Source organism: Meleagris gallopavo, chromosome 16 (assembly GCF_000146605.3).
Source record: "Meleagris gallopavo isolate NT-WF06-2002-E0010 breed Aviagen turkey brand Nicholas breeding stock chromosome 16, Turkey_5.1, whole genome shotgun sequence".
NCBI lineage: Eukaryota > Metazoa > Chordata > Aves > Galliformes > Phasianidae > Meleagris > Meleagris gallopavo.
Window position 1 is genome coordinate 8,866,866 of NC_015026.2, and position 26,001 is coordinate 8,892,866.

Below are 26,001 nucleotides of genomic sequence, written 5' to 3' on the forward strand. Positions count from 1 at the left end.
GCTCCTCTGTGCCTTTATTCAGTTCATTCAGATTCATTTAGCTCTGTACATCTGAGTGTGCAGTGAGCGTTGCAGTTGTAGGGGGTCTGGTTTCACTGCTAAATCAAGGTGTGTTATGTACTGCATATACCTATGTGGGGCATATCGTGTGTACACAAATAGTCACTCCAGCTCTCAGTGTGGCAGTATGTGCTGGGAGTGCATCGTATTTCGTTCAGTCCTCCTGCTGATTGATCTTTAGGTGTCGTGGGGCTCAGATAATCAAAGACACTGCTGACTATTAGAGCACTGTGTGATAATTTCTGGTGCCATGTTTGAAAGACATTTTTCTTCTGTTGCATATTGTGACAGCTTGGGATCCAGATTACATGTGTTCATTCCTCAGTGTGCTTCACTCCCTGCTAAGAGATCTCGGCAGAGATTGGATCAAGTCGAAGCCCAACAGACAAAATTACTTGGCATATCAAGACCCACTGAAGAAATTCAGGGAAGTTTAGTGCAAGTTCTGCTGCAGAACTTAATGTCTTTTCTGTTTTGCTCGTTTTGACTGAGAGAGTCAACTAGATGAAGATGATTGCCAGAAGTGAGTCTGTGCTGTATAGCTTTTTTATTTTTTAAGAGCATGATGCATTGGTTTCTTGATGCCTGAGATAAAAATAATTTTGTGATGCAGATGGTCAGTAAAAATGCTTAAGACAATAAATGACAGGCATAAAAGCTATCATTTTCCTTAGGAAGAAGAAAGCCTTTATGTAGGGGTGGATTAAACTGTTTCCCAAGTTTATTTAAAGGCCTTTGGGCCTTTGCCTGGCTTTAAGTTCAGATTATTCTTCATACTTAAAATACAAGGCAGTCACTGCTTTACCAGGAGCAACATAGCTTCACGTTGTTGCCAGGGGGAATTGCTCCTGGAATACCAAAGTCACCTCTGGTAAACCCTCCTTGGTAGTCACTGTACTGAATCTCATCATCGTTTGCTGCTGTTTGTTCCCATATCATTGCTAGAAATTCTATGCTCAAATAAGCCACAAATCCATATCTGCTGTGCTGAGCCTTGACTGCAGTTTTGTTCAAATATTACTCCATTGCTTTTAATTGGAAGTACAGTATGATTCACGGCTGCTGCTGAGCTCCTATGGAGCTGATTTATAGCACTGCTCATAAATGCAAACTTCTTCCTTGATCCACAAGAGCGGGTTTGACACGAAGGAAATGAATTGAAGTACCAGATCTTGATGCTGACTGATTTTTGTCTTATCCTCTGACTTTATTCTTGCATTACTAAAATGAATGATGCACTAAGCTACAAATGCAAAAGCTCATATGCAAAATATCTATGCAGACTAAAAATGGCATTGAGAATAGTTAGCAGCCCTGATTCTATAGCAGCAGTGGTTCTCTGTCCTTTCCTGGAAGCAGGACAGTTAATTTTGCTTTCTAGGGCCTTATGATAAGAATAGCAATGTGTGCATTAGGGCTGTGGCTGTTTTGCTGCTCAGACTGTGGCTTCAGACAGTTGCCTGCACTGGAGGTGTGTTGCAGCAGAGGTATTCCGGGGGCAGGAGGGTTGGCTGCCTCTGGAACTGACACTTTTGCAGCCCCTCCTGATTGCGGCCGTGACTTTTTGCTCTGACCTCTGCTGAGCTGCTTGAACCTGCTTGAAGGGTCAAAAGCTCATCACTGTCTGCAGGTGATGCAAACCCTTTCAAGGTGAGACTACTTTTTCTGCCAGACTGGCACATTAAACCATTTCAGCGTGGAGTCAAACAGGTGCCAGCTCAGTGCAGCGGGAGCATCCCCTTTGGCATCACTTAGCTGGGAGTTTGAATGAGGTGAAACGGTCAGGTGAAAATGCCCTGCCTTTCCTACCTTGGTCAGAGGCGGTTGCTCTGTTTTGTGCCGTGCTGTAATATTAATCTGGATATGTGAACAGACCAATGAAAAGGTGGTGGGGTCACTTCATGCCTTCTCCCGGTCTGGGTCAGGTGTACGAGGCCATTACTGACAAGTGAGAGCTGCTTCTGGAACAGCTCCAGCTGCAGGGAGTCCCGGACTCCCCTGTTGCAATGTTTTCTAACTGTGAAACAATTATTTTTAATATCTAATTAAATTTCACTTCTTGTGAGCGCCGTCTCTTTTTTATAATAGCTTGGATAGGCCACAAGAGTTAATTACAGTCCTCTTTGCAGTTGCCTTTCACGTATTTGAAAATTGTCAGCCTGTCTGTTCCTCCATTGGCACTATCTTTTTAATTAACTAACTCAACCAGTGGGTTCTTCAGTTAGTTTCTCAAGTCTCATGTATTCATTTCATGGAAATTTTCACTCCTATTCTTGCCTTCTCCTTGGGTTGAATAGATCTCTTAAATTGGGTGCTCTATTCTGGGCATCATCAGCGAGAGCCTTACTGTCAGCAGGGCAGAGTAACCTCCTCTCAGGCCTCATCAGAAGCTTGTTGAGTTTCACAGTGTATCATTTGTGCCCCTTCAGTGCAGGTTTATGTCACTTAGGTTGGGTTGCTATAATAGCTGTTGCTTCTTATTTCCTCTTTGTGAACTTAAATTTTCTCATTTCCTACACCATATTTTTTTAATTGAACTTAATTTCACATAGATTCTCCTATATACTCAGTTGCTTTTGAATTGTTGTTCTGTCTTCCAATTATATTTAAACTACTCTGATGTAGTGTATCACTTCTGTAAGTCTATTTTATGTGATTTTATTTTGAAGCTGTTAAATAAAAATGCCGAATGCGATCGATGCAGTCAGGAGAGGCAGGATCTGCACTGAACGTAATTCAATTCAGCTCTCTTGCTGAGACACCACTGTTGCTGTGGGGGTATCTGGACAAGTTAATGTAGGTAGGCTGTGACTCACTGATAACTTTTTTTTCCAGGCATTTTAAGGGGAGAAATGTGGAAATGGTAAATTTTGAATGGCGTTCCTCACACAGCATAAAAAGGGATGAATTGGGAAGGTCTGCATCAATGCTGAGGTCACTATGGAGCTGTCCCAGTTGCACAGAAATGTGCCAGAAGTTACTGCCAGAAGACTTTGGGTTGTCATGTGAACCTGAATGAAACAATTGAGCACGCGTTTCAGTGCTGCTTCTCTGTCCTAACGCTTAATGGGAGATCTGTCTTACAGCCTAACTGGGAAATACGAACACATTGCTCGTATGTGTTTTGTTTTTTCTTACTGTGTTTGAACCATTTGGCAGTCTGAAAGGTGAGCAAGTGCCTCTTTCTAAAAGCAAAACAACTCTTGGCCGGGACCTTACCAACAAGCAAAACCAACCATGACAAAAGCAAATAACCAGGGGAAAAAGAACAACCCAGCAGTGAATGGCAGAACATCTTGTGAAGGTCACAGCTTTGGTGCATAGGGTGTATTTCCTGGTGTGTTTTTTGTGGTCTGTTTTCATTGGTTGGATTTTATTTTGAGTTGTTAGTTACTCATCTGTAGGAGGAGTCACATCTGGTTAATCCCTGGAATTAATTGACCAACCCTCCTTTCTCACTGAGTAGTTTTGGTAATAGGGTAAACAGACAAGAGGATGAATTCCACTTGCTGTACAGCATTGACATACCAAAACAGAGAACTTTGCAGGTTGAGTGATATATCCAAGTCGTCTGTCTCCTGATACTGATGATACATGCAAGGGAGAGTGCTCTGTTCAACTTCAGCAGTTAATGACTTGCTGTACATGTGCCCTTCATGGCATAGAATTCTCTCCTCCAGCGTACCATCTCTTTTAGCTGGACTTCAGGGTTTTCTGTTGGAAGCAGACTCAAGGGCAGTTTATTTCTGTACACATAAGCAAACTTTTTTCTAATAAATAATTTATTTCAAAAGTAATGAAAAATATACGCTGATCCAAAATCTGCCAGAAATTGGCAGATTAAAGATGGATTTTCATTTAGAATACAAATGCTATTTTCCCTGAGAGATTTCTTTTTTTCCTAGAAAGCTGCTTCTGGTGTGACTGTCGTTCTGCCTCTGTAGGTGCGGGTAAACTTGTGATTTATGGCACAGTTCATAATGCAGCGGATACAAATAAGTCTCCAAATAAATTTTCTCTTTATTAGCAGTACTTCTTCATAGGCTTACACTGGTTTTGTTCTTAAGCTGTTTTCAAATTAAAATGAATATTGAGTGTCATCAGTGAGTTTGTAAAATACTTGTACAAAACAGTTCTAATTTGACTCTGCTTGTGCTGCTGTATGGGTTCCATGCAGGAACTGAGAAGGGATTCTTCAGCTGAAGTACTGTGGAATAAATCCAGTGCAACGTCATGGTTTTTGATTACTCACATGCCCAGTGGTGGCACAGGACATCACGCTTCTTACTGTGTAGCTTCTCTAGTTTTGTTTATTTGCACACTGCTGCTCTCTGAAATTAGTAGATTTATTTTTTCCTTCAAAAGGGGTTATCTTTTGAGAATAATTGCTGCCACTGACCCCGTTAGCAGAAGCCATGCTGCTTCTGGCATGCAGATGGAATAGTGGCGTGTTGGTTGTTTGGGACCCATATTTGTAACAGCTGCGTCTGGAAATGTGCGATCTGGTTTCTACCTGGGAGCTGAGAGGTTTGGGTTCTTTTCCCCTCTTTAGGTACTAAGAAGTAGGGCAGCTCTCCCTTGAGGTACATTTTCAGAAAGATGCACTATAAATACGTTCTTGCTCTATGAGCATAAGATGAAAAACAAACTTTAAAAAAAAATGTTTATTGCTGTGCTGCACTGTATTTCCAAGGGTTATGTTGAACTTGCTTCCTCTAAATGTTTTAGCGCTGCTTCAGCTTGCACCGACTTCTGATACGATTTGATGGAGCTACAGGGAATCACTGACACAGATGGGCAACGGGGAGGGTTGGGTTTGGGGCCAGAAAATTGCGCTCAGGTGGTGCTGACCTGTGCTTAATGTACAGAGGTTCTTGAGCTGGTTGTGCTGAACAGTTTCCCGATTCGTGTCACAGTTGCATTATACTCTTACCTACGTTTTTGCTTCCAGAATCTTCATTCAATTAAATCACAGGTTTTTCTGGTAATATTTGTTCAGACTGGTTTACCTGCTCTTCTTCCAATCCCAGCACCAATCCTAGCTTTTGAGACAAACTTCTTCAGAGGGGCGAGTTAAGCACCTGATTGGTGTTCAGTCTTTTGTGTTCATGTGTGGTCCTCTCATTTCCACCTCTCCAGTGCCCCCTGCCCTCTATGAGAAGTGGGATTTCCTTATCTTGTGTTGGTGTTTTCATCTCACCTGCATGGGTGGACTTGCAGAACTGCTGTTCTGGACATTCCTGCATCACAGCAGCACGCTTGCCCAGCGTTGCAGATCAATTGCTTTGAGCATCTGAAAAATGAAAAACAGTTACTGGAAGAAGATGGAAGAACTGAAGGTGACAAAGGTAAGCCTGCTGCTTATAATACAGCTTTGAGAGTGAGTGTAAAAGGAAATTCCTGCACAGGATTATGTCTGCTCAGGGCATTGCACAAGTAGAATTCCTGCTGCTTTGTTTACGCCCTGCCTGTTCAGCATGTGACAGAATGGAAATAGTGGTGATTATGAGCAAATATTTTCTTTAATACCAAGCAGGATAAATCTGTCTTGACAGCAGTATTTATTTATTTCCAATACTTATATTTTTATCTGTAAAGTTACGAAGAAAATAGTGCTGTGCAAAACAAGTTTACTGCAGGAGCACCCATCTACATTTAGAGTTGAGGTATCTCACTGGTTGCTCTTGCTTGCTCTGAAAGCATTTCATTAAAATCAGAGATAAAGTTACTACTAAAAAGCACAGCAGAAATCTGCAGTGTACCACAGCTGGGAATCGTTGGCATCGGCCCACCCTCTAGACAAGTACTGTCAAATGATTAGATACTGGTGGAGACTACTGATGTTCATACTAGCAAAAGTAGATTGATGCATTTAAGATTTTGACACTTTTTCTCTTAGTTTATGACTGTGACGTTTCAGTTCTGTCTCTTCCAGTTAAATATTGCCAGACTTTCTTAATGGAGAGGGTGTGGCAGACACAACTCATTTACTTTCTGAATATTGCAGTGACTAGAATGCTGTTGGGCTTTGATTTCCAGCTGCTTCTCTCCCACAAAACTCCTTTTCCATAAGAGTTCCATACAAGAGAATGTGTCTTTCTAAGTTCAGTCAGTTCTTCAGTATATGTGCATCAAAATTTGATGTTTTTAGGATGCTCCAATTAGTTATGCAGTAGCTTAGCTGTAGTTCAGTGCATTGTACCTGTTCCATTTCAGATGTCAGTCTAAGAGACAGTTTAGCAGCTGCAGTCATTGCTCTCTCAAGGATAAGAGTTATATATGCTCCTTTACCTTTTTCCCTTTCCAGTCAAGTAAGTTCTCATGTTTTACTACATTCACCATTTTCTTATTTTTATAAGGGTTTGAGGTATTCACATTTCAGCCTTGTCTGTTTTGCAGGTTGTTTTGTGTTGGTTCATTCAAATGATGCCATGGCATAAGAAGCACCTTTTTTTTTCCTACCCGTGGAAGACCGACACCAAAGACCAGTCAAGAGCAAAGCAAGAGAGCCTGTGGAGTTGTAACTGGTTGTCTGGTGGAAGCTTTGAGGAAGATTGATTCTTCTTGTGGTCACAGGGAAACAAGGTCCAGCCTCAGGCATGTAATAAATGATGTTTAATAAATGATTCCAAAAAGCTGCCTTTATGTGTTTGCTTTTACTTGTGATTTTTCTACTAGATATCAAGGAAAAAAAGATAGGGTGAGTCTCCAGATGGACCTGCTGTCTTCCTACTTGTCTTCTGTGCTGCACAGGCTGACTTTGAATGCTGCTGCTAACCAGTGGAGCCAAGTCTTCCAGAGAGAAATAGGGAGAGAGTTTTCTGCTCAAAATACCCTGGTGCATCTCAAGCATGTCCAGGGAGCCTCACAAGCATCTGTTGGCACAGATTGGTTTAAATAAAAACAGTAAGTTTTAAACAGATGATAGATAAAGGAGAGAGATAGGCAGGAGATACAACTGAACGTTTCTCCACTTGCATAGCATGAACATCTTTCTGCTTGATATTGTTTGCAGAGATGTGTAGACTGGGGATTGACATAGGACTGTGTACAGCGTTGCAGCATCGCACTGTTTTTCAGACTGCTACACCAAATTAACTATTTAACACTTTGTTAATGATGTGCACACATTTGTTGCCTCCCAGCATGAAAATAAAGCAAATGATTGCAATGAGCTTTCTGCCCAACAGAAGTTACTGCAATATACATGAGGAACATTGTCCTGCACTGTGAATAAACAGAAGCACCAGGAAGCTGTTGGAAGGAGGGCTGTGTTTCATTAGGTACAGAAAAGGGGATTTCAGAGGGCTCTGTATCCATCGCCTGCAGCTCAGTGTGCAGCTCCAGCTGATGGAGTGCCGTTTCTCTCTGGTAACATAGCAACTGGACCACACCTCCTCCTGCTGAAAGATGCTGAAGAGCCCTTTGAGCACTGTCTGGTGTACTGCAAGGGAACTGCACCATTTTTAATTAGCACAGCATTGCCAGCTGATACTTTTCTTTATTATTTTTTTTTTTTTCCCTTGTAGAATGGCAAGGCAATTCTTTGTTCTCTATCAAGTAATTCATTTTTTCATTCATGGTTTATGTAGTAATTCTGTTGATATCACAAAAGAGGACCACGTTCATTTTAAATTGACAGCAAAATTGTATGCGTATGTCAGGGCATTTTTTTTCCTTGTTTCAAAGTAAACTTTTGGTTAAAAAAAATCAGCATTCTTATCCACCTGAAGACCTTGTTCAGCACTCCTGTATGGTGGCAGTACATTAACATTTTGGAAGAGTACTCAAGGACTTGAGCATGTTTTTCTTCTCACTTAGACTTTGCAAATGACTGAAAGCTTTCCCCACTCCTAACCTCTCTTCAGTTGTGCAACAGAAGAGCATTCCTTTAAGCACCTTGGTTTCCAAGCACAAGAAATCATCTCTGGGCATTACTGAACGTTTGACTTAAGGTGTGATGAATCCTCTTATGCCAAATTGACTTTTGTGATGTGTGCTGTAGATGAATGTTTGATGTAGTTAAAACACGAGTGGAAATAGCACTGTTCAGAGTTGTTCTTTAAGGGTGTTTTGTTCAGATCTCAGGTTTTGAACGGAAAGGAGGAAGCACAAAGTCTGTACTGGATGTCACAGCCTGGCTTTTTGGTTGGCTTATATTGAGGCCGTTTCCTTTGCTGCCTGACTTAGGAAGATATTTGTTGTATTTTGTCAGTAGAAAAACCTTACTTTGACTTTGTGACCTGCAAGAGGGAAAGCCTCTTAAATGATCTGAGAACAAACTGATTTATTTTAATGTATCGTACTGTTGCAGTTTATCAGTTGTTGTTGCCTTTGGGCACGAGCTTGAGGAGGGATGTTTGGAAAAACAGCCTCTGCAAAAATAAGGCTGTTGGTGTTGCTGTACTTTGAGTTTTATGTTCCTCTAAGAATTTAAAGCAAAAAGAACCAACAAAAAACAAATCATACTGTAGTTAAGAAAGCTTGTGGCAGTTTGTGACTTGAGTACATCAAAACCAATAGCCTACGTAAACATAAAGTTGTGTACTTGGAGCAACGCATACATAGTAAATTTGTTGACACCACTGTGAAAATTGTATAAAAATGCAAATAATTTAAATGTACTATTTTCTAAATGCAGTAATGCTTACGCATCCCCTCCCCCTTCTGTCTTTATAGGTCTACGAGGGCTAATCAATCTTGGGAACACATGTTTTATGAACTGTATTGTCCAGGCACTTACCCACACTCCACTGCTGCGAGATTTCTTCCTCTCCGACAGGCACAAATGTGAAATGCAAAGCCCCAGCTCATGTCTGGTCTGTGAAATGTCTACGCTTTTTCAGGAGGTGAGTGCTGTTTGCTGCAATAGCATCACCTTTCCGCAGATGTTGGCTGTTTTGTATCCCAAAAGGGATTGTGTTCTATTTGCAAATGCAAAAGGAATGCAAATTCTGCTTCCCCTTGAGGTCTCAAATCAGAGCAGTAGAGACTGAGATCCTGCTGTCAGAAATACCTAACTGCTGAAAAGAAAACTCTTGGCCTTTGAAGACTTGTGCTTAAGTCATCGTTGTTTAGGCAGTGCTGGTATTGGACATAACACAGTGCTGCCTGCTTTTCTGAGACTGACCTGCAGTTGTTTATCTTAAAGCTGAATGCGTGTGTTAATTAAATGTGCAAGTTGTAACTGGAAAATATGGCACAGGCTCTTCTGGCGATAATGGGAATAAGACTAAAGCAGTATGTGGCCTTCTGGTTTGAGGAACTGAACTGTGTAGGTTTGTGTAAGTATTTTACTGATGTTGACTCTGTGCTTCCTAACAGAAAACCCTCTGCTATTATCTCTTATGTGGAAACAAATTAATGGCTGGGAGGATGTAGGAAGGTGAATGTGTTGATACAGTTTGTACCTTGCGTATATGAGCAGCGGTTCTTTTATTTTTCACTCAGGTGACTGGCCTTGCAGCGTGCCTTTCCCTAAGTCTAATCTGTGCTGCACGTGATGGACACGTTCTTGTCCTTAGTTGATAGCAGACGAGCTTTACTATCTTAATGAATTAAGGGCTGTATGGCTAAATGTAAGCTTCAGGTTTTAAAAGGAGATGTCTTTAAAAACAAGCTCGCACATACATTCCAGTCCTGTGCCTCTCCAGGAGTAACAGATCTGCTTTCTTGGTAAGCAGAGCAAAACAGGGCCATAGTATGTGTTGGTACAAAGCATGTAAAGTAGCTGGGGATGTCTGTGTGCAGCAGCTTGGTGCAGGTGAGTTCAGTGTATGTGGAAGATGAAGTCCCTTAGCCTTTCCAGTATAAAGTTGCTTTCTAATCATACTCAGCACTCACTGCAATCTGTAACTTTTCATGCTGCTTATCAGTTGTTAGCTGCATACTGTACTTCTTATTTTTGGATTGATTTTTCAATTATTCCTAAGCCTGTCTGGAGAGAAGGTAAAAAACTAAAGGCAAACATAGCAATAGGTAGCAGCTACAGCATTATTCAGACCAGGCGTGCACTTAAATGGGGAAATATCACTAGACATACAAAAAACTATAGAAATAGTTCCTGTAGACTGGTAATACAGAAATGTATTTGCTTATCAAAAAGGAAAAAAAAAATACTGTTACGGTCTTCCATCAGATTGTTGTTTGAAGTCTAATTCTGATTAATTTTGCCATCTTCTGTTTATACACGTGCATTAAAAAAAGAAAACAAATCCCTTGGGAAAGGAGGAAATGAGTATTGCGTTACAGATGGAGTGGCTGGAGGAAACATCAGTACTGCCTGAGCCTGGTCTGTGTTTCCTTTCCTGTATGCTCAGCCCTGCTGATGGCCTGAGATGCCTTTTGCTAGATTAGGTACAAGCACGTAGTAAAGAATGGGCAGTTACAGTAATGGGGCTTTAAGTGCAGTGTTCTCATTAAATTTAACTGTAATCAAGTTTAATTTCACACACAACTTTGGGAATCTCAGCCTTCATTTTCCCCAATCAGAATTCATGCCTACACTTGCATTAGTTCTAATAATTGATGTTCTGTAAGATGCATGCAGATGAGCAAAGAGCCACCTCTGATTTTAGACTGTGGGAATAGCAGTGCAGTATTCTGTACGCCTTTTGCAGCTAAGTGCTGTGGGAGGAGAACAAAAGGTGACTCCTCAAAGTAAAACAAGCACGTTGTATTCCACAAACAAAACTGTTGTGTCACATCCAACTTTATGGATTTTAACAATAATAATACTACATTGTGATTATAGCTCTCTGAGTGCTCACTGCAAATTTCTGTTTCCCATTCAGCTGAATTTCTGCACATGCAGAATAAAGACAGGTATCTTACAGTCCTGGTTTGGTTATCTTTCGCATCCCAAATATATGGCATAGGGTTCTTCATTCTAACTATTGCATCTCTGCAGAGATAAGGTCTGAATGAAGGACAGCCAACTAGTGGAGATCTCAGCACTGCGGTTCTTAAGAATTCCTTTGTAATTGAATTACCAGGGAAAGTTTAGTTCAGGTTCTGTCTTGTTTTTATGAAGCTTTCCCACCAGGATTAGTGGATGCAGTTATCCCAAGGCGCCTTACCCAGTGACAGACCATCAGGGCAAGGGTTAATTTATTTCATCTCCCCTCCACCCTTTCTTTTTCTGAAGGTGTGATCTTAGGGAAATGGAATGCCAGGGGATCTGGAGAATGCATGCAAGTAAGAATTGTTGTGGAGAAGGAGACCATTTTGAACATTTAAGTGAAACTTAGGATATGTAAATAAGCAACTTTTACTCTTCTGCACTTCAACAGAAATGAATTTCTCCCTACTTTTTATTCAAAAAAAAAAAAAATCAGTTATATAGGTTATATCAATGATTTGTCTACATTAAGCAGGAAAGTCTAAAATTCTTCCTCCTTGTAGTGGGTTGGTGGTGAGTGCCAGTTAGTTCTCCAGACTGAGTTCTCACCTTGAGCTTTTCTTGCAAGCACGCAAAGCAATAATCTCAGGGTTTGTTTGTTTGTTTTTAATAACTATCAACGAACGTTCTCACTTGAGCTACTTGAAACCTATTTCTCAGCGTAACATGGCATGAATTACGTGGCATAAGAAAAGGAATGAAAAGGATTTGGGAATCACAGCAGTGGAACTAGATGAAGGGAAAACGGAGCATACAGGATATGTTCATGAACCCTTTTTGCTGAAAGAGTTTGTGTACTCTTTTACCTACTGGTATTTGTGTTTTAGTTTTGCTTTACCAACAAAAATTCATTCCAGGATGGTCCACATCCCAGTGTTTAGGTAAGTTTATGTGTGGAGTAACTGCTCAGTGCTTTAGGATGAGTGGATTTTTGTACTCTGTGACTGGAATAGCAAGAATACCTGGGAATACAGCAGAATGCAGCACATCCACTCAGAAATGTAAAGAACAAAGCCTTCTTTGTTCCCATCATTAGTCATCCCCAGCAGCCTATCGAAGTTCCCAGCACAACTATGTGAAGTTGAGAAGTGAGGACAAAAAGGAGAAGAAATGAGATGATGTATGGTTTTGATATCTTAAGATTGTACAGGGTTGGAACAGCTTGTATATAAAATAAATTGGAACAGAAGAAGAAAGTAGAAGAGTAGCTAGGACCCTTATTGTAGACAGAGACCTTGCATGTTGTAAGGGAGGATGCAAATTTGGGGTCTGTTTAGTAAAATCTCGTCTCTGAAATAAGAATAGAAAATACACGGAACCTGAAGGTATAGCTGCTTGTCTGGATCCTGGAAATTTTGCATTTTTTTGGGGAAACCTCTGTCAGTGTTGTTATATTCTGAAAGATGTTACCCACTCCCTTTATCCACTGTAAGTTTTCTGTACAGTTAAAGTCCTTTAAGAACTAATTTCTAAGAGGAGGTGTTAGCTTTTCAAATTGGACTGGAGCCTGGGACGGGATTTATGCCTGTAAATTCTTGATTACAAGGGAAGTGTTAAGTTGGTATGTGTACAGGATACATCAGATGCATCTGTTTATTCACAGAATTGGGGAACATCCTTACGTGTATTTTTGGCAGGAAAAAGGAGTGCAGATGTTTGATTTGTTGTTTTTTTTTCCTCCCTGCCCAGTATTGATATATTTTTGGTAGCAGTAATGCAAAATACAAAGCCAGGATTCTTCCAAGTCAAATGTTTAAGTGGGACAGAGAAACACGGTTACTCGAGTTGTGTGTAAGACTGAGGACACTGCATCCTGTTTTAACCCAGAGCAGCAATTAAATAGTGCCTTACCAATCATTTACAAGTTGCTTGAAGTAATTCTCTTTGAAATAAACAACTCATACTGTTGGATTGAAAGCATTTTCAAAGAGAAAAATATTTTAATTTCTGCTTGGAAGAATTGTGCCACTGAAGTCTTTTAGAGGTGACTTACAAAGACAGGCATTTAGATTTGCACAGTTAAAGAAAAGCTTTGTGTAATAATGAATAAATAAGACTTTAAATTGACTTTTTTCCTTCTGCTTTTTATCTTTTTCATGTATTGGATCAGTGCTGGTAGGTTGGTCTTTCCAGCAGCAAGGAAACAGCGGAGTTGGAGTGGATGTTTTATACATTTATACAGTAGTGCTGCTGCACACGCTCAGATCCTTTTGTTTCATTTTGGTGTATAGAACAGGGAGTCTTTCCCTGCTTCTTCTGCATACGTGTATGGTCAGCAGAGCTCTTCCCAGTTGTGTTTCTAGTTTCTGTGTGATAATAACCAGTAACGCAATAAAGCTTTCTGTTGGGTTCTTCTCATCCTGATGAAGCACGAGAGAATGTAAAAGCTGCTGGCAGGTCCAGTGTCTGCAGTGGAGTAATTATAGAGAGTGCTGTTGGTGAAAATGACCGGCGAGCTCTGGGACTAATTGTGAGGAGTGACAGAAGAGAGAAGTTTTATTGCTGCAGTTCCCCAAATTACGTTGAGCAGCAGCTGTGTCAGCAGATTTCAATTAGCACAGCACCGCTCCGCTCCCTTGGTGTCATTCTTGTTGGCATCCCAGTTGACTATTGATCTTTTTATTTATAGAAACACTTTGTGGTGGTTGGCTGCAGAGGTATATCTTCTGATTTGGAGGAAGGGGAGCTCACAATAATTAAAAATATATGTATTTTTAAGGAAATGCATTGAAACATGGCTTTATGAGTAGATGGGCCAGTTGTAGCACCGTTTGCCCTCAGAAGACCAACTGTGTTTGTAGCACAAGGCCAGTGCTTGCACCTATAGGAAATACTCAGGCTGAGTGAGGGAGAACTTGAGACTGGGAAAGGAAGCCTGCTTTTCCAGTAAGAATGAGAAATGACAGACTGCTGGTTTTTTTAACCTTATTTTTGTTGTGTGCATTTGCTGCTTGCTGTATTCTGTGTTTGGGAAGAGGAACTAAAAATAAATGTCTGTAAGTTTGGTAGGGTCGTGGCAAAATGTAATTGTGGTGTTGCAGGCACCCTTTACTGTCAAATAGCTTTTTATAGGTTAGGGAAGGCAGAAGGCCTTACAAATTTCCAACTGTCAAAAATATTACCCTTAAATACTTTCTTTTTTAACATTCCTCAGTGAAATACCAGTTGGATCAATACATGTTGGTACATTGCCATGGGGAAGTTTGCCTTTGCAGATATTCCGTCCTCATCAGGCTGCAGACCAGTATTTCCAAATCCAGATGGAGCCTGAAGCCCAGCTGAACAAGCTTGTCTGGGCTTTTCCTGATGCTCTGCAGGAGCATCAACAGCTCTCTGCAGTGCTTCTGGGACCAGTACCATGGTGCAGCAGTTCTTGAACAAACGCAGAAGTCGGCTTTTTCAGGGAAGGCTGCTGGCTTTAGCCTCAGGCTGGGGGTGCCAGAGTTGGTGTCAGGAGTGAGGAAAAGGTGATGGCAGACTCAGACGAGATGAAAGGAGTTGCAGGTGCAGGGCTTGGATGAAATGGAGAAGGGTGAGGAAGGAGCTGAACCTCAAGCCAGGAAAGCAGACGCCATTACTGGTTTGGGTTGGTTATTTATTTATTTATCTATTTAAAGTGGAACGCGGCAGATTTTTCAGAAAGAACCAAACCCAGCAAACCCACAAATTTCTCTTTCAATGAAAGGCATCGATATCAGGTTGTTTTGAGAGCTTTGTCCCTCTTCTGTTAATGCTAATCCATAGCTAAATGAAGGAAACTTCTCAGTCCTGAGACTATTTCTTCAGTAGTCTGTGATTAAAAACTGTCTTTTTCATTATTAAGACCATCAAAGTTAAATGATTTAAATTTACTTGACTAATTGCGCTCATAAAGATTTTAATAATTAAATGCATTAAGGCTGTGTAACTTGTTAACAGTCATGTCCTTTTCTTTGCTTTGAGCAGTTTTACTCTGGGCACCGATCTCCTCACATTCCATATAGGTTATTGCACCTGGTATGGACTCATGCACGGCATTTAGCAGGGTACGAGCAACAAGATGCACACGAGTTCCTCATTGCTGCATTAGATGTGCTACACAGACACTGCAAAGGTAAGGCTTGTGCCGAGTCTTCAATCAACAAGGAATGTTGGATCAAAAGGAGGTAGAGCAAAGAGTATCTTCCAGTAAAGCAGTCTTAGCAAGTTTCTTTTAAAACATCTGATAGGCTTAAAGGACAAAACTATTCTCGCTGTCAAAATTTCCTAATTAGAAGCAGACGAGTCTTTGCGTTGGCTTGAATGACCATCATGTTCTTCTCTTACTGGCTGAGAGACAGTCTTTTAGTTTCCATTTTAATTCCGTGTATGCTTGAGGTAGTTGGAACTCAGTGTGTCATCACTGATGAAAAGAACATAGGGGAGGCTGAGGCTGTTTTGCTTAAATATTATTCTGCTGTATTATGCTGCCCTATTGCTTACAGAAACGTGAATAAGAGAAAAAAATGAGTATTTGTTTTTGATACTGTGTTTATTAATACATATACAAAATATGTAATTGCACAATACAGTAAAAAACACTCAGTGGCCTGCTTCTAGGAGTGAACTATCTGAGGTGTAAATCAAGGGATTGGTAATACTGTATGGAATTATGTATTTTATGTTTGTTAATTGGATAAAATTTTAACTGAGAATTCTTTGATTTGTTGTTCGATCTAATTTGATTCTCTTACTTGCACAGACATTTTCTACTATGCTTGTAAGGGAAGATAGTAGGGTTGATGCTAACAAAACAAAAAAGTTTCTTTGTCACTAAAAATAAGCTTTAAAGCACTCAAATTTCCTCTAGTGGTCTTAGAAAAAGCTCTTAGAAGTTAATTTTGTGGCTTGCCAGTGGACTATCAGAAAGAAGGCTGCTACTGCTTCCTTGAAACGTTTTGAAGTCTTGCTGTTCTCTTTGAGAGTCTTACACAGTAGCAGATGTGCTTGTTCAGTTTCATAATAGGTGTCCTTCAGTAGAGCCCTCTCCAGAGCTAATACTTCCAAGGAAAGGTGTCCACAGAGCAGTCCTTGTGTAATCATTAACATCTGTCATTCGACAGTCACTAATGGAAATTCAGCAAGCTTAATGAAACGAGTGTTGAAGTGCTGTGAGGAATAGAGTCAATCCAGGTACTCACCTCTCTTGCACTGTGTATTAACAGTGAAGAAAACTCAGCTGCAAACAAATGTTTTCTTCTTGCTGTAACATTTCTGAACTGTTGGCCTAACAAATCTTGAAGCTTTTTCACTTTCTCTGATACAAAATGATGCATATATTTCTTGCATGCTTCAAGATCAGTTTGTGAAGGTGTACTATTTTATTTTCTTAGAATTGAAAGAAAAAACTTGTAACCATAAATGTCCCTGAGAAATAACCTGGAAAGAGTTTGTTTTTTTCTTACACGTGCTTTGGCTTTAAGTGAAGAATCTCTGGAGTTACCAACAAAATGGAGCTTTCTCAGCTGTATCTTTACTCTTCATTCTGTTTGGCCTCTCTGGTCCAACTGAAGCTGTGAAGAAGATCTGTATGACACCCTGGTTGGAAAGGGCATATGCATGTGCATGGATCGTTCTGCAGTTGGTTGGATTTCACAGATTTGTTGACAACACACAGTATCATAGCACATTAAGCGAGCTCAAACTAGGTTTTTTAATCTTTAGTGCTGAGCTTTTGTGGCTTGTGGGTATCACTGGCATTCAATACAAGGACTGGAGTCCAGTTATTTAATTAAAATCCTCAAGTTTGAGCTATTTCCATGAATGTAACGGCACCATTACAGCTCTACCAGTGGGAAGGTGCTGTCATGAGATCCTTCATACCTGTGCACCCCGCTTTCAGAACTGCTTCTGAAGAACTGAAGAGAGACTTGTATTAAACTATGGTAAATAACCTATACCACATCAAAGCTATTTAAAAGAAGTGGTTGAGCAGTTGTGTGGGAACCAAACCAGTTCATGTAAACCAGAACTTCAAGTACGGTCACGATAAGGCACCTTTGGAATGAGTTGGTTATTTAGCTGCATAGTGAGACTGCTTGCCAACTTACATGCTTAGGCATGCAGGCAGACACACATAACATGCACATATGGCAACATATGAGTAAGAATACATCCTAAATTACAGTAAGCAAATAATGCTTTCTCTCCCAATATTAAAGATTTGTTTTACAGAATTAAAAAACTTCTCAGGCTTACACTTCATAGTAATCAAGTTCAGCAGTTAGAGCACAGTGCAAGTTCAGCAATTAAATACAGTATTGTCATGGGGAAAACTGTTCAAAAGCCCCATCTTCTGGACAGAGTCCATGATCACCATGGATTTAGGTACATAAGTAAATGAAAGTGCTCCTTGTGTTAAGAAGAATAAATACCCCATGATGCTTCTTTGGCTGATGCCAGTCATCACTTTTCCATTCCATTTACTTTGCTTTCCAGGAAATGCTCTAATGCAAGTCAGAGAATGCTGTGAATTCTCATCATTACCTAAATTTGGAAAATGCAATTTTGTTGTGCATTAAAAGATAAATTTTGTAGTGCTGCGTCCTACCAAGCACAAAATGATCTGCCCGAAAATTCGTGTATGGGCTGGCCCAGGTAGTCACACGAAAAGTTGTATTCCTCTGTAGATTTACTGGGGTCCTTGTCTGCCTTTTGCTTGGCCACCCCTTGTATTTCAAGAAGAATGTGACTGCAAGACAGCAAACTCTGTTCTGTCTGTCTAATGTATATGCAATGTATGTGCACCCCTTAAAACAGATAGGAATCTTCTTTCTTATTTTTTTTTTTTTTAAATACTTGGTTTTAGTTAATTGTAGTGAAATTGTGAAGCTCAGGGTTCCTGCGTGATCGCCCACATAAACCACATCCAGGGGTGATGGCTCTCCTGTGCTGACACAGTTGTGCTGAGCTGCAGCATCTGTGCTGGGCACATTCTGATGGCTAACAGGGCTGCTCTGTGCTGTGCAGTGACACTGGGTATTTCTGAAGGAAAAGGAATTGAGTTTGTAGTGCTTATACAACATATTTTTTCATTTCAACAGCTGGAAAAGGCTGAGTGGCTGAGTTAATTGAAAAGTAACATTTTAGTGAGGAAAAAATGGCTAAGCTGTTAATTCCTCCTTTCTCTACCATTAACCTAACTGTGCACACAGTCAGTTCTTAAAAGCCTCCTCCAAGTGAAAATGCAATGTCTTTTCAATCTGAATTCTCCTTCCAGCATTGCTACTGAGAGATGCTGCTCAGGCTGTACCTACACCTTGTGCACTTCAGTCTCTGGCTGGTTTATAGAGCTCAGAGTTCTGCGGGGCCATTGCATGTTGGCATTTGTGGTCCTGCTCCCCACAAAAGCTTCACAATGAGATTCAGAGCTCACTCTGCAGTCACATATTTGTCTCTTGGCCAGGGTAATGCTATGAAAAGCTTTGCTGTGTAGGTGATGGCCGCCTTCCTTCTATTGGAGCCCAACCATTCACCTGGACTTTGGCATGCATTGACTTTGATCCTTCAGCTGTTGTGCACAGCTTTGATTTTCAGTATCTGAATGTGTTTGGAATATAGAAGATGCTGAAATGATTGGGCATTGATCTGTTGTTTCCTTCTTGTGTTCTTAGGCAGTTCGGTGAATAACACACAGCAGATAACCTGCTCTTAGTGCAGGATCCTCCAGGAGTTCCAGGCTTCCTCATTTATAGAGGAGTGTCATGTAGGGCTCTGTCTGCCCGCTCCGTGCAGCAGAAGTTCAGCTGTTAGTTGGTATGGCAAGCAGGCCATCAGTGCTGTGGGAGCAACTCACATTTGTGATTCCACAGACTCCTGTGATGGCGCAGTTCCATTCGTCCCATTTTACTAACCATGTCTTGGACTTGCTCAAAATTGGAGAAATTTACGCCAGAATTGTTGAATTATATATATATATATTTTTAATATGGAGCAAGTCTTCAATTGAAAAGTTCATATTCAGCCCAGAGAAATTACTGGCTGCATTTTTTTTCTTAATAACAAGAGCAGCACCATCAAAGAGCAGTAGATATGTATCTTTCTATGCTAAGATTTGAAAAGCAAGGTAAAAAAAAAAATGGAAGTAATGCTGCATTTTGATCCTGAGCTTTATTCACCCAGTGCTGCCCAGATCCCTAACAGCAACCACAGAAAGTGATGGTGTCGAGTTGGTTGTTCCTCATTTATCTGCTTCTCATGAAGCAGTTTGCGTTCATCTTTAACAAGCTCTGCTACAAAGCAAATCTGAAGCCTGGTGCTGAGGATCATGTCAGAAAGAGAATGCTGTGCTGAGATCTGGGAGCAAAGCAGGAGCCTGCGCTGTGTGTTGTGCAGGATATTCTTAGGAACTGGTAAAGCATGTGTCTGTGAAACATGTCATCTGCTGCAGTCCGTAGAAATTAACGTGTGCAGCTTTATGATGGAGAACAAGCAAGGAGGTGTTCAGAACAGTGGGGACCAAAGCAAAGCAGAAGTCAACGCTTCTGTCTTGTTTTGATAAATGTCCTCGTGTAAAACGTTACTCGTTTTTAATGCCTTTTTCTCCTTTAAAATACGGAAACTGGAGGTGAAACTAATTTATATTTCAAAACCACACTCCAAGTTAAAAAGTAATCTGTGTATCAGGTTTTACCATTATTAATTATGATTTAACTTCAGTAATGTATCAAATGTGCATATGTTTGAGCACAAGTTAATGTGCTTGGTTATTGCACAGGCATGGTAACAGTTTGGTTTTTTAAAGTTTCATTTAATTTAAATTCAAGTTTTTAAACTAATTTTTCTTTCCTTCTCTTAACTACATTAGTATGTGTATTGATGTAGTTTTGAGTTTTTCTCACCGATCCTTTACAGCATGCTGCTGATTTCTTAGTAAGAATTATGAACAGCTTTAAAAATCAAACCTGGAAAGCTAAAACCAACTTTGTAAGATAGAAATGTTACAGGTAACCTTAACTTGAGCACAACGACCTCACAGCTTCCAGTTCTCAGCTGCATAATAATCTCCTCTCAGCATCTGTTCCATATTGACTGGTGCGAGTAGGTGGTAATCTGACTTCCCTCCCTCCCCCAACCAAATGTCATGGGAAACAATGTAGAGTGGGTAATGCCCTTCTGTTTTGCTGTGAACAGGCTTGCAGGATATTCTTCTGAGACCCTCTCGTTACCGATGCTAATTGCCTTGTGTAATTGAAAAGGGAGCTCTTGCTCTCCCGGAGGCGGCGATGGCTGCCTATTACAGGTGCCCAGCAGGGATGTTACCTGCGGCCCACTGATACTCTCTGGATGCTCATTCTCTGCTTCTGCCCTCTTGCTATAGAGGGAAGGAATCAATCTCATTTTCTATTTCCTGAGATTACAGGAATGTAACAGTTGTTGTTGTTTTTTAATGGAGCATTAAAAGCAAAGATAGAAAACGTAGGGTTATATATTCTTTTAAATCCATGTGTAGTCATTGAAGCTTACATGTGATCTTTTTGTAAAGTGAGGAATGTCTTGTACTATGTGTGTGTGCACTCTGTCCACTACTTCAGCATAATTCAGCCCTTCTGAGGATCCCGAGGTCAGTAAGATTCAGCAGAAGTGCTGATCGAAAAGTGTCTGAGTCCAGTCGCCCCCACCTGGAAGCTTGCACATCTCAAATGTAATTGTAGAGCGTTTTGCTCAAGAGCCATTTTAAGGAAACAGTATGGGATTCTTGGCAACTCAAACAAAAGTTGTAAAGCAGATGGGTGGGAGCTTGGCTGAGGCATTTAGGATCTAATTGACTCAGGTGGCCAGCTGCCATTGGGAGGTGTCACCCATGTCTTTACTTCCATACTTAGCATCAGGCAGAACCTTAGTAATGTCTTTCCACAAACTTCTGAAGTATCATATGGAAGAAAGGTTGTCCCTTCTTAAGACTGCTGCAAGAATAGTCCAGCAAGGAAAAGCTTACATTGGTTTGTTCAGGTGGACACACTTGTCTAGAAATTAATTACTTTTGAGTAATAGCTGTGATTTGAGGAGTCAGCAGCATAATACTTGATTTCTGAAATGGCAGTACGTGGTGGTAAGTTAAAGGTCCCAGGGAAGCTGGCAGAACTCTCAGAACTCTGTTGTCTTAGCAGTTTCTGTTACAGGATATTGGAAGGCACATGAAAATGTACTTTACAGAATAATTAGTTGCTGCTGTGAAATAATTTGTGTGCATCTGTTTGCAGAGCAAAACTGACTGCATCTAACCTACCTAAGGAAGTAAGCATAAGTCTCAGAAATGAAAGGAGAAAAGTGTCACTCCTATTTTACCTATGGAGAGTAGAAGGAATGTGCTTCAAAGCTGAGAACTGTGCCAAGAAGTTATTGCTTTATTTACTTCATCCTCTGTTTAATCTAAGAAAGCTGAATTGGCATTATCTCAGTGCTGATCATAAAAATGAATTGCTGTGCTCCTTAGACCAGTGACAGCTCACAGGGTTTGGAAGATAGGTGTGTGGCCGTGGTATCCCTTGGGAAGTTAGAGGGTTGTCTTTGAAGAATCTTTCCAGTTCTGATAAGAACATCTCTCATTTTCTGATTGGTGAAAACTTGAATGGAAGGTAAATGCTGGAAGCCCGGGGTGCAGGCAGCAGGCTGATGGTCTCAGCAGCACTCCTCTCCTGCACAGCCCTCAGGAGTTGAGGGTGTTAGAATTAAAAAGCAGCATTTGCTGATGTTTCTCCTCTGTGTTCATTTAGGAAAATAACAAAACCCTGTCTAAGCAGAAATTAATGCTTTGTGGTAAAGCTCTGGCCATTTGGGTAGCTGCAAATGTTGCACGGTGGCCCTCTTAGTGAAGTTTAGAGAGTCATTTTCATTAACTGTTTTGGCAGTTCTTTCATCTTAGGAGTTGATCTTCACACCAGGTAGCACAAAGCACATCTCTGCAAAGGGAAACAGGGCTGTGCTATGAACAGGAATTTGCTTACCACTGTAATAGTTTCACCTCTACAGGAGTTAACTGCATCTGGTCACCTCCTGACTCTCTCTTACATTTTTTGTAGTTCTCTTTCTGTCTCATTTTTATTTGCACAATGTTTTCAGGGTTCCATGTTGTCTATATGAACTTGCAGTATGAATTTCATTATAAAGAGCTACTGGAGACATAGTCCAAGACAAACTACTATTTCCTAGGAGGGTTTTTGACTTCTCAGTCTGTGTTTACATTCCTCCAGGTGATGATAATGGGAAGAAGGCCAACAACCCCAACCACTGTAACTGCATCATAGACCAAATCTTCACAGGCGGACTACAGTCTGATGTTACCTGTCAAGTCTGCCAGTAAGTGTTTTTATTCCAATTCTGTGCTCTAGTTTGAAGTTGCGTGCTCTCTGCTGCAGCAGTGTGCTGAGTTCTTTCTTGAGCATCAGTAAAGTAACAACAAAATTCCTGCAATATGAGAACTGTAGAAATACAACAGCTGAATGCAATAAGTTGCCAGTTAACTATCATATATTAAGACATACCAACTATAGAAGGCTTCACAGACTTAGGAATATAGATTTCTTACTACTTTTAAAAGGTGGATGATTTCCAAGTTTGTGAGAGAAAGACTTCCCAGATCTCTTTACTTCCAGAAGTGTGCAACTGTGGCTGCATTAGAAGAAAATTCTGATGTACAACCATATTTTCCTTCAGTTAGAAGCCCCAGGTATCTTCAGGAGAGATTTCAGAGAGGCTGATGTTAGTTGATCTCAGACAGCAGCAAGTGAATGTCTTACAAGAGTGAGAAAAATTGTATTTGTTGTTCTGCTGTGTACTGAAGCAAGCCGACTTCTCTTTCAAGATGTTTGGTATCACCACAGTTCAGAAGTCAGAATTCCTGTTTTATAAACTTTTTTTTGGCTTGTATGCTTTATAATTATTCAGTGTCCCATAATGGACAGTTGTGCTGTGCTTGGTTGAATCTGTTTTTATTCTCAATTTAATAGGAGAGATTTGCTGTAGGAAAAAAGTATGAACTTATGTTCTTAGCCTGGTAGAGCTGCAGAATCCTTGTAGTAAAACACTTGATGTGTTATGACTCTATATTAACTTGGAAGAAATTCTAAAAAAAGTTGTTTTCTTTTGAAAATTCACAAGTTTTGCACAAATGAAGACAGAAGGAAAAAAAAAAATGGCGGAGTATTGTAGGTTTGGTGAGATCTCCTAGACAAAGAGTCTACATTTACAAGAAAAGAGAACTCAACAACAACAACAAAGCATAATGAATGCAATCAGAAAATGCTTCCAAGCTAGGGGCTTGGGTCAGTGCAGAATCCAATTTTGAGCAGCTTTCTCCATAGTCTAGCTGTTGGCTTGTCTTCAGCTGTCTTCTACAGAAATTTGTTTGAGAATGTACACTTCTTGATGTGGTTACTCTTTGGCCTCTCAAATTCCAAATTCTACAAGAGATTGTCATTTGAAACTGCACGGCTTAATTCAGTGCAGTACTGTATGGCAAAAATATTTGGCCCTCTTTTTAAGTGCCTTTCAGCACCACCTTCCATGTCTTGAGCAGAGCACCAGCCTTCTGAACTAGTAGAGCTGTGTGTAACTGGTGCTGTTGATGTTAGCTGGTAATATGAACTATGTCTAAGTAACCCAACTGGGTCACAGATAAACATATTTTGCATTGAAATACATTTCCTAGAACACAGAAAAGTAGTGAATTGTGGGAAAACGCTCTGGAGCAACTATTTATATGTATGTGTATATATATTTTTTTGTCATCTTTGAGTGCCCTCTAGGGGTGATGTAGATCCCATAGTTCTTAAGAGCAAATACCTGGTTGGAGTGCACTCTCAAGTGAGGGAAGCCATTCATTTTATTTCCTTCAAGTATGTATTAAACTCTTTTCTTTTTCACAGTGGCGTTTCCACAACGATAGACCCATTTTGGGACATCAGTTTGGATTTGCCAGGTTCTTCCACCCCGTTCTGGCCTCTGAGTCCAGGGAGTGATGGCAGTGTCGTAAATGGGGAAAGCCATGTATCAGGCACCACCACTCTCACAGACTGCTTGCGAAGGTATGAATTGAGACAAATAGAATTGTAGTGGGGTAAAAAGAATTCGGCTCCATTCTCTTCTCCACAGGTGGCGGTGAACAATGGGAGTAAGTGATGCTTTGTTGTGGCATAATCCCCAAACAACATGTTATATGTATTTCAGGTTATGCACAAGGCAAAGTGGAAAAGGAATAGAAGAGCAACAGAGGGCCTAACAATGAGCAGTCAAATCCAGTTGCCACGTGGTGCAAAAAGATAATTTTATACTGCCTGCTGCAGGCAGTGTGGCTTTACATGGTTGAAAACAGTAGTGTGTGTCTCCATGTCATCTGAGCTTTGACCCTACTCCTGGAGGGCTACAGGCACAGAACAGTTTGCAGCTGAGCACAGAAGTCTTTTTGCTTCAGAATTTCCATATCGTTTTTTGGTTTTGAAAGCAGAAGATCTTTGCTGTCCATCTGAAAATTAACTGTCATGTTGAAGGAGGTGAATGAACATTTAGCTCCTTTCTTAGTTGCTGATGCACTTCAGTGCAATCTGCCCAAGTAGAGCAAGGATAAATATCCAGTTGGGGTATCTGAATTGTAGCACTTAACGTGAATACCTCCAGTAATGTGGAATGTGAATGGTGTGTTGTTTTTTTTTTTTTTTAATTCTTTCCCCAAAATGTCACTTAAAAGCCATGAAAGGCTTCTGTTGAGGTGCTGGAAGATGTGAGTAACAGTGAAAAGTGATTTCAGCATGTGTGAAAAACTCTGATCATATTGTGCATCCTTTTGCTTTTTAATGTATTTTTCAGGTTTACAAGGCCAGAACATCTAGGAAGCAGTGCCAAAATCAAATGTAGTGGTTGCCATAGCTACCAGGAATCTACCAAACAACTCACTATGAAGAAATTACCCATTGTGGCCTGTTTTCATCTCAAAGTAAGTTCACAGGGGGCAGACATTGCTCAGGATATTTATTCCTCTTTCAGAGGGTGAGATAGAAGACGAGTCCAGGAATTTATCCTTCACTGGCTCTTCTTTTATTATATCAATTAATATGAAGAACAAGTTGCACGCTCAGCTAGATGTTCTATTAAGATGCCATTATATTACCTGTAATGTGGCTGTGCAGTACATCTCTGGGAACCTAACAAGAATCTAGAACTGAAGTGGAAGGGCTAGTATGATACCTGAACCAGCCTAAAAACCAGTCTCCACTAATGCTTATTCATTCTGTGCAGTAACATTTTTATGCTTCTACTCGAAGGATGCCTCAGAGAAAGCTCTGTGCTGAGGGGAAAGCATGCAGAGGTTGCAGTGAGGAAGGATTCTTTTATCTTCCCAACTAATTCACTGAAGATTACTCTTCAGTATTTCCAATCCAAATTATGTCAGATGGGAGATATGTCATAGTTGGTGCCCTCAGCTTGTTAAGTCCTATGTGATTTATGTCTTAAATAAAAAGAGCATGACTGTGGTGCAAAGTAAGCATCTATCACAGAGGATGACTGTCATTCTGCATCAGCAGGCAAAGGGTCCTTGAAAAGCACTGCTGTGGGCCTCTATGGGAGCAGCCACGTAACTGCATCTTTGATCTGCATGAGCTTTTCAGATCCAGACCTCAAGTCTTGAGCATCTCCTGGGACAGAATGAAGAGTCCCATCATTGCTAGGGAGCAACTGATGGTCACTGTCCTCAGCTCTAGCAACTGTCTATCTGCTGATAGTAGTATCAAGTGAGCTACATAAAGGAAAGCAGTATTTTACCTCTGGCTGTGGCAACTGGAAATATTTTGAACAGTAGCCTTTGTGCTGTGTACCAGTGAAGGCTTCTACTGCTTCACTTTCCAGCCTTTTTCCATATCCTTCTTGTGGCTAATAAACTTTTAGATGATCTCTAGGCTTTGAACCCTGGTGAAACGTGAGGAGCTTCAGCAGTTTTGGAAATAGGCCTTTATCTCATACTTGTCATGGCAAAGTAGATGTAGGGTTTTGCTGCAGCAAGCGATGTTTTTTTAGGTTCATTTTCCAGC

The 26,001-nt window shown here is 40.6% G+C and overlaps 1 protein-coding gene across 1 annotated transcript in view; it reads left to right on the top strand.

Annotated features, from left to right (window-relative positions):
- Positions 1–26,001, top strand: part of LOC100542757 (ubiquitin carboxyl-terminal hydrolase 22-A) — a gene marked incomplete at its 5' end in the record, with an annotated part of 42,031 nt that overhangs the window by 8,574 nt on the left and 7,456 nt on the right. Inside the window, 5 exons of the mRNA XM_010719591.3 lie at positions 8,740–8,909; positions 14,906–15,053; positions 22,171–22,276; positions 23,845–24,003; positions 24,782–24,908. Of these exons, the coding sequence (XP_010717893.1) occupies positions 8,740–8,909; positions 14,906–15,053; positions 22,171–22,276; positions 23,845–24,003; positions 24,782–24,908 (710 nt within the window). The remainder of the gene's footprint in view (positions 1–8,739; positions 8,910–14,905; positions 15,054–22,170; positions 22,277–23,844; positions 24,004–24,781; positions 24,909–26,001) is intronic.